Source organism: Mandrillus leucophaeus, unplaced genomic scaffold, assembly GCF_000951045.1.
Source record: "Mandrillus leucophaeus isolate KB7577 unplaced genomic scaffold, Mleu.le_1.0 Scaffold216, whole genome shotgun sequence".
Lineage (NCBI taxonomy): Eukaryota > Metazoa > Chordata > Mammalia > Primates > Cercopithecidae > Mandrillus > Mandrillus leucophaeus.
Window position 1 is genome coordinate 2,640,258 of NW_012102210.1, and position 9,289 is coordinate 2,649,546.

The 9,289-nt window shown below is 48.8% G+C and overlaps 1 protein-coding gene across 1 annotated transcript in view; it reads left to right on the forward strand.

Annotated features, from left to right (window-relative positions):
- NOTO (notochord homeobox) overlaps positions 1 to 5,970 on the forward strand; it is a 57,603-nt gene extending 51,633 nt beyond the window's left edge. The window contains exons 2-3 of the mRNA XM_011980759.1: positions 3,437 to 3,651; positions 5,812 to 5,970. Coding sequence (XP_011836149.1) covers positions 3,437 to 3,651; positions 5,812 to 5,970 — 374 coding nt within the window. The remainder of the gene's footprint in view (positions 1 to 3,436; positions 3,652 to 5,811) is intronic.
- The last annotated feature ends 3,319 nt before the right edge of the window (positions 5,971 to 9,289 follow it).

Here is a 9,289-nt window from a genome sequence, read left to right on the forward strand (position 1 = left end):
TTTTTTAGACGGAGTCTCGCTCTGTCACCCAGGCTAGAATGCAGTGGCGCAATCTCGGCTCACTGCAACCTCCGCCTCCCACGTTCAAGTGATTCTCCTGCCTCAGCCTCCCAAGTAGTTGGGACTACAGGCACATGTCACCACACCTGGCCAATTTTTTGTATTTTTAGTAGAGACAAGGTTTCACCATGTTAGCCAGGATGGTTTTGATCTCCTGACCTTGTGATGTATTTCTTTTTCTGTGAACTATCTGTTCTTGTATTTTGTCCATATGTATAGTTGGTTATTTAAAACAATCTATTTGTAGGTGCTCTTTTCTATTGAGGAAATTAGCCCTGGCCGGGTGCAGTGGCTCACCCCTATAACCCCAGCACTTTGGGAGGCTGAGGTGGGTGGATCACTTGAACTCAGGAGTTGAGACCAGCCTGGGCAACATGGCAAAACCCCGTCTCTACTAAAAACACAAAAATTAGCTGGGCATGGTGGTGTGCACCTTGGCGGGGGCTGAAGTGGGAGGATTGCTTGTGCCTGGGAGGCAGAGGTTGCAGTGAGCCCAGGTCAAGCCACTGCACTCCAGCCCGGGCGACAGAACAAGACCCTATCTCAAAAAATTAAAAAAGAAATTAGCCCTTTAACTGTAATGAACTACACACTTTTTTCTATTTATTGGCCTTTGACTTTGATTATGGTGGTATTCTTTTGTTACATAGAAAAAATTTTAATTTTTATATGTTTGATGTATTTTTATAAATCAGTTGTTTTTTTTTCTTTTTTGAGACAGGTTCTCTGTCACTCAGGCTGGAGTGCAGTGGTGCAATCATGGCTTACCACAGCCTCAACCTTCCAGGTGTAAGCACTCCTCCTTAGCCTCCTGAGTAACAGGGACCACAGGCATGTGCTACCATACTCAACTAATTTAAAACATTTTTTTTGTAGAGGTGGAATCTCACAATGTTACCCAGGTTGATCTTGAACTCCTGGACTCAAGCGATCCTCCCACCTCAGCCTCCCAAACTGCTGGGATTACAGGCACGAGCCACTGTGCCTGGCGCCAGGTCTTATATGATACTTGGAAAGAACTTCTTCACTGTGAAGTCATAAAATAACTTCCCCGTTTTTTTCTAAATTTTTGTGGGTTTACCTTTTTACATTTGAAGATTTCCTCCGTTTGGAGTTTTTTTTTAGTGCAAGATATTGGATATGGATCCAGCTTAATTTTTCCCAGATCTGGAAATAATCCCTCTCCTCCCCACTGGATTATCACTTCTGTTTTAATTTTTATAATAACCATTGACTTTCTTCTTGCTCTGTGCCTGGCACACTGCTAAGCACCCTGTAAGCAAACAGCGCATATGTTTTTGTTGTTGTTGTTGTGGTAGTTGTTGTTGTTGAGACAGGGTCTTGCTCTATTGGCAAGGAGTGATCTCGGCTTGGCTCACTACAACCTCTGCCTCCCGGGCTCAAGTGATCCTCCTGCTTCAGTCTCCCAAGTAGCTGGTCTGCAGTTGTGCACTACCACACCCGACTAATTTTTGTATGTTTGTAGAGATAGGGTTTGGCCATGTTGTCCAGGGTGGTCTCCAACTCCTGGGCTCAAGTGATGGGCCCATCTCAGCCTCTCAAAGTGCTGGTATTACAGGCATGAGCCACTGTGCCCAGACAGCACCATGTTAAAATCTGGACATCTCTGGAAGTAGGGATTAATTATCATCATTTTACATATGAGGAAATCAAGGCTCACAGAAGTACATTGACTTGCCCAAGGTCCTCTGGCTGGTAATTGGTGGTAGAGCTGGGATTCCAACTAGAGGCTTTTTTTTTTTTTTCCCCAGACAGAGTCTGACTCTATTGCCCAGGCTGAAGTACAGTGGCACAATCTTGGCTCACTGCAACCTCCACCTTCCAGGTTCAAGCCATTCTCCTCCCTCAGCCTCCCGAGTAGCTGGGATTACAGGTGCCCACCACCACACGTGGCTAATTTTTGTATTTTTAGTAGAGACAGGGTTTTGCCAAGCTGACCAGGCTGGTCTTGAACTCCTGACCTCAGGCTATCCGCCCACCTCAGCCTCCCAAAGTACTGGGATTACAGGTATGAGTCACCATGCCTGGCCTCAACTAGAGCTCTTAAGGAATACACAATACAGCCTACTTTCTTCCTCAAAGGTCAACTTCTGATTCTGAAACAAGGCTGACTAGGTACACCAGGCTGTATGTCTGATGGGCTTTTCCTGATCTTTTGGTCTACCTTGGCAGGCACAGAGTAAGCCTAGTGGGCCCAGTGGTTGGAGTCCTAAGCAGCCAGGGCCCCAGACACACTCCTTTTGTTGGGGCAGTCTGTCTGCCAGCCCTGACTCCCCAAGGCTAGTGGGGGCTGAATGGCCTTAGCATTATGCTTGCCATTCTTCTGCCTGGAATACTGTCCTCCCAGATAACCCAATGACTCACTCCCTCATTCCCATCAAGATTTGACTTAGGAACTGCTCCTGGTTGATGCATCTCCACTGGCCCACAGCTTGGTCTCATCCATTCCCATGGCTTAAAATACCATCTATATAAGCTGATGACTCCCAATTTTTTTTTTTTTTAATTGAGACAGAGTCTTGCACTGTCGCCCAGGCTGGAGTGGAGTGGGCTCTATCTTGGCTCACTGCAACCTCTGCTTCCCGGACTCAAGCAATTCTCCTGCCTCAGCCTCCTGAGTAGCTGGGATTACAGGCATGTGCCACCATGCCCAGCTAATTTTTGTATTTTTAGTAGAGACGGGGTTTCACCATGTTGGCCAGGCTGGTCTCGATCTCCTGATCTCAAGCGATCCGCCCACTTCAGCCTCCCAAAGTGCTGGAATTACAGGCATGAGCCATTGTGCTCAGCGATGACTCCCAAATTTGTATCCTCAGCTCAACCCTCTCTTCTGACTTGTATCTCTTCTGACCTCACTTCTAAGACGCAAGCTCCATAACGACAGAGATTTTCTGTTTTGTCCTGAAACCATGCATGACACACAGCAGACGTTCAAAAAGTATATTTGTTCAATGAATTAAAAGGGTGAAACCCTGGGGGACTCTTCTCTGCCCATTCCATGGTGTTGCCAGAAGCAGTCAAGGAAAGCAGAGGAAGGCAAAGAGAAGGGAGGTTTGGCAACTCCTATTAGGGGCCAGAAGTGAAGCCACTTGGCTAGACAGTAGTGGTGACAGACAGAGTCTCATTGCATTGTCCCTTCTTTCCCATTTGTTTGTTTCCTGTTATTTCTGCACAGTCTCTTTCCACTGTCTTCTTGCACTGTTACTTGGCCAAGGGGAAGGCAAGGTAGTAGAGCTATGTGTGCCTTCTCATTTTGCCAAGATGGGAGTGCCGGGGGCTTCTGGCTAACCTCCCCTGCTGCTGGCTAACCTCCCCTGCTGCTGGCTAACCTCCCCTGCTGCTGGTTGCTCTTTAGGGTTGGAGCTGGCTCATTGCTCAGGACTCTGGGCCTTCCCAGACTGGGCCCCAACGGAGGACCTAAGGGACCCTGAGAGACAGCAAAAGAGAGTCCGAACTATGTTTAACTTGGAGCAGCTGGAAGAGTTGGAGAAAGTGTTTGCAAAACAGCACAATCTGGTGGGGAAGAAGAGAGCCCAGCTGGCAGCTCGGCTCAAACTTACAGAGAACCAGGTGGGAGTAGGGACTCCTGTTGGGCCTGGGCTGCACCTGGGGACAAACACTACCTCGGCAAGGCCCTAAACGGAGGGTGGGAGGAAGACATGGACCCTCTTCCCTGTGCCAGGCTGTTGAGGGGACAGGCCCTGACTTTTTGCACGCTCTATATAATGAAAAAAAGTCCCATTTGAAGTCACATTATGTGAACAGCTTGGAATGTTAACTTAGATTATTAGTCTAAAAACTGATAATAAAGGATATCCATGCTAAATAAGGACCTGCTAGTAAAATTAAGTAGATGTGGCCAGGTGTGGTGGCTCACACCTGTAATCCCAGCACTTTGGGAGGCCGAGGTGGGCAGATCACAAGGTCAAGAGTTCAAGACCAGCCTAGCCAACATAGTGAAACCCTGTCTCTACTAAAAATACAAAAATTAGCTGGGTGCCTATAATCCCAGCTACTTAGGAGGCCGAGGCAGGAGAATCGCTTGAGCCCAGGAGGCAGAGGTTGCAGTGAGCAGAGATCACGCCACTGCACTCCAGCCTGGGCAACAGTGCGAGACTCCGTCTCAAAAAGCAACAACAACAACAACAAAAAAAAAAGAAAAAAGAAAAAAATTAAGTGGATATTGAAGAGAGTCAATATAATCAATGTTTCTTTCACCCCTATATTCCTCTCCAGCTATTATGTCAATTCTCCGCTCCTTTCACAGGCAAACTTCTCAAGAACTTGCCATGGTCACTTTGTCAGTGTCCTCACCTCCCACTCCTTCACACATTCCAACATGACTTTTCCCTACCACGCCATCAAAACTTCTCAGCAAGGTCTCTAATAACTCCATGTTGCCAGAACCAACAATATAACACTTTACTTTCTTCAACTCAGTCCACCACTCAGCAGCTCTTAGTACTGGACAGTCAGCCACCCCATCCCTTATTGAAACATGTTCCTCATACCCTCCAGACACCATGCTGTCTGGTTTTCTTCCCAGCTCTGTCTCCTTGGCAGGCTACCCTTCCCTTGGGGACCTCGAAATCTCTTCCCAGCTGGTCTCATCTATTCCCATGGCTTAAAATGCCATCTATAAGCCAATGACTCCCAAATTTGTATCCTCAGCACAACCATCTTGTCTGACTTATATCTCTAACTACCTTCTTGGTGATTCCACTTAGATGTCTCATGGGCACGTATTTGAAACCCAAGTCTAAACCTCAATTCCTTTTTTCTTGCCCAAATCTGTTCCTTTCCCATACATGCCTCCACCATCTACCTGGTTACTCAAAAACCCCATCATCCTAGATTCCTCCTCCTCCCCTGCTTCCAACCATCATTGAGCCTTGTCATCTCTACCTCCAAAATACAGCTGGAGTTGCTTCACTTCTCTCCGTCACCCCTAATGTACGCCCCAGCTCTCCTGGGGCTGCTGCAGTGGCCTCTCTCCTGTCTCCCTGCTTCTGCTGCCATCCATGCTTCACACAGCAGCCAGGTGCATAGTGCACTTTGGATGTAAATAGGATTATGTGGGCCCACGTAAAAGCCTCATGGGTGACACTCCTTATCTATATGGCCTTCCAGGTCCTGGGTGATCTGGCAGCCGCTGACCTCTCCCATTTCCCTCCCTTGACTTTCTCCTCTCATTCTCATCCATGCTCTTCTCCTTCCTGGTTCTCAAACACTCCAAGCTTGGTTCCATTTCAGATCCTTCCTACAGGTTGTTCCCTGCCCTGTGGGCCTGCTCTTCTCTGTCCCCATCAGGTGGGCCTCTCTCTCTTTGAGCCTCAGCTTTAGTGCTGGTTCCTCAGGGAGGCCTCCTCTACCCAAAGCCCTGTTTGTACCCCGTTTTGTGTTTACATAGCTCTTTGTTTGTTTACGTGTTTCTTGCCAGTGTTTCTTCACTAGCTCCTGAGCTCCACGAGGGTAGGCAGCTTGCCTCTGTTGCTCGCCACTGTATCAGCATCACCTAGGATGGTGCTTAGCACATACTGGAAGCTCAGTAAATACTCGGATGAATGAATGGTGTCTGGAATTATAGAAAGGGGTGTTTTGGAGGAGGTGCCTCCCTGAGAAGGAAGAGCAAATATTGGCCAGGCAGAGAGGGGTGTTCACTCCAGGAATTGGGAAGCAGTGGGACCTGCTGGTCACATTCTGATCTCTGCCCACTGTCTTCAATTATAGGTGAGAGTCTGGTTCCAGAACCGCAGGGTCAAGTATCAGAAGCAGCAAAAGCTGAGGGCAGCGGTTACATCTGCCGAGGCTGCCTCCCTGGATGAGCCTTCCAGCAGCTCCAACGCCAGTATCCAGAGTGATGATGCCGAGTCAGGAGTAGACGGCTGAGGACTGGGACAGAGGCCCTAGCCAGGCTGCCTGGGCTAGTTCCTCCTGGGCGTACCCACTGGAGCTCCCTGCCTCACACTTCAACAAAAAGCCTCCTCAACCAGAGGAATCTGAGCTGTCAAGCAGGGACCCCCTTTTCTATACTGATTTCTGGAAACTGGAATAATGTAATAATTGGAGGCACAGATTCTCGCCTTCAACTATGTCCTTGGCCAACCTATGGAACTTCCGAGCCTTTTTTCTTTATATGTATAATGGGTGCATTCATAACTTAGACCACCCAGGGGTGAGAAGATGTCTATAAAGCAATAATGTGCCAGGCACAGTGCGAAGTGTGTGGTTACTGTTAAGGCTTGTAAGCCCCTGAGTAGAAGAGACCAAATGGAAAAAAAAAAAAAGTTTTTCTTTTGCTTTCACCCCACAACAATCAACACAGAACACTTCTGTGACCAAACGTATAGGGGTGTACCCCACATTCCAACCTCTAATTCAGTAAATTCTGACATGATCTACCTGCAGGTAGTGTCTGACCCCACAGATTGAGGGCTCCTTCCACAAGGCAGCCCCTCCATTTTTTTTTTTTTTTTTTTTTTTTGAGACAGAGTGCAGTGGTGCGATCTTGGCTCACCACAACCTCTGCCTCCTGGGTTCAAGTGATTCTCCTGCCTCAGCCTCCCCAAGTAGCTGGGACTATAGGTGCACACCACCACGCTTGGCTAATTTTTATATTTTTAGTAGAGACGGGGTTTTACCATATGGTCAGGCTGGTCTTGAACTCCTGACCTTGTGATCCACCCACCTCAGCCTCCCAAAGTGCTGGGATTACATGCGCGAGCCACCACCCAGCCCAACCCTGCCCTTTTTGTTTTATATGGAGTCTTAAGGTCTATCAGTCATCAGTCAACTCATTAGCATATGAAAAAACATCACTTCAGAGATTCCAGGGATTTTAGGAGTTCTATGCCAGGAAATCGAGATGAAGACCAAATATATATTTCATAATATCACAGCTCCTCTCACCTGGGGGAGTGATACCTGTACCAGCAATTAATATTTTCCTGGCCTGGCTGTGGAGAAGGAACCTCTTTGAATAAGCATCTGGGCATAGAAGACTCTTTCCCCATCAGAAGGAGTTGAGAGCAAAGAGGAGAAGGTAAAACTGTTTAGCCCACTTCACAAAGTTTCCCAATGTTTTCTTGTTTTGTCTGAACTGTTACCATTCTCAGCAGCAGCTCAGGCCCAGCAGCCAAGACAAGGTCTCGCTCTGTCACCCAGACTGGAGTGCAGTGGTGCAATCATAGCTCACGGCAGCCTCAACCTCCTGGGCTCAAGTGATCCTCCCACCTTAGCCTCCTGAGCAGCTGGGTCTACAGGCACGTGATACCACGCCTGGCTAATTTTTAAACATTTTTGTAGAGACAACGTCCCTTTGTTGCCCAGGCTGGTCTTGAACTCCAGGCTTCAATTGGTTCTCCTGCCTTGGCCTCGCAAAGCCCCATCTTTTTACAGAAGTATTTGTGTATGCCAAGGCTGGCATTTTGTCATAAACTCTGCTGTGTGTTCACAGGACAGTTATCATTTCCCCCTTTCATGACTCTGACTCATGGCTCCTTTTTTTTTTCAAGAATGTGCTCGATTTCTCTGAAAGAAACCTGCTGCCAGGATTTTCAGAGCTGATTTCTGTAGCACAGACCATTCAGATTCTAGAATGGCTGTTGGGGACTGAGCTGAGGGGTGGAAGGAAGCCTGCCCTGCCACCTGGTGGTAAGTGAGGGCACGGCCCCCAGCTGCTCTCGGGGTAGGTCTGCCCCCAAGTCCGTGGACTATTCGCTCCCTGACACTGGGCTGCAGGCTTGAGGGGACCCAGGGTCGGTTTCAAGAACCTTTTCTCTGGCCCTGCCAACTATCTATCTTTCCCAAGTCCGTGGACTATTCACTCCTTGACACCAGACTGCAGGCTTGAGGGGAGGCAGGGTCAGTTTCAAGAACCTTTCTCTGTCCCTGTCAACTATCTATCTATCTATAATTATTTGATAGATAATTGTGGCTTGATCACGGCTCATTGCAGTCTCGACCTCCCCAGGTTCAGATGATCCTCCCACGCACCACCATGCCCGGCAAATTTTTCTATTTTTTGGAGAGACGAGGTCTCACTACGTTGCCCAGTCTGTTCTTGAGCCCGGGAGCTGGAGGCTGCAGTGAGCCGAGATCGCCCCATGCCAGTATGGGTGACAAAGCGAGACCCTGTCTCAAACAAAACACACAAAATCAGGGGACAAGGAAACAAAAGGCGGCTTGATAGTCAGGCCTAGCTGTGGGGACAAATGCCATAGGTCTGTGGTTTGCAGCTTTTTGGGGTCCTGAATGAGAGAACAGGCCCCTCCCCCCTTTCACGACAGTGTGTGCATATGCACACTCACTTCTGTATCCAGTTTCAGAGGTTCTCAGACCTGAGGTCCACTATGGACTCCTCTACTACCCCCGGGTTGCAAGGTCCCTAAGCCACTGAAGAATCTGAGAGAGGCACAAGTCCACCCTGACCTTTGGCAGGACTGTCTCCCCTGCTGCCAGAGGGATTACCGAGAAAGGAAATCTTGTCCTGGACTCTTCAGGTGCGGTGAGTGAGCTCCACGGTATAAGCTAGTCCTTCCCTTCAGGCTGAGAGCTAGGGAGGATAGGAGTAAGTTGGCCTTCTGCTGTCCCACTCTAGGGCTGGGTCCAGAGAGCGCTTTACTCAGTGAAGACAGGCCACTGTGTGGACAGAGACAACATACACAGAAACATGCATCGTAGGCCGGGCGAGGTGGCTCACGCCCGTAATCCCAACACTTTGGGAGGTCGAAGCGGGCGGATCACTTGAGGTCAGAAGTTCGAGACCAGCCTGGCCAACATGGTAAAACCCGCTAAAAATACGAACATTAACTGGACTTAGCGGCGCACACCTGTACGCCCAGCTCTTCGGGAGACTGAGGCAGGAGAATCACTTGAACCTGGGAGGCAGAGGTTGCAGTGAGCCGAGATCGCGCCACTGCACACCAGCCTGGGCGACAGAGTGAGACTGTCCAAAAAAAAAAAAAAAAAAAAACATGCCACGGACTCAAAGACACACACATCAAAACTATGTACGCGTACACAGACTCTGATACAGAGGTACAGACACAAAAAGGTACCGATGTAAAAGCACAAAGGCAGGCCCAACTACACTCCCGTCAACAAACCACGGCACTTAAACTCAGACTTGGTGGAGCGCAAAACCTCGCAACCTCCGAGGCACTCTCGCCGGGGGCGGGGCCAGAAGGGGGTGGGGCCTCGCAGGTCG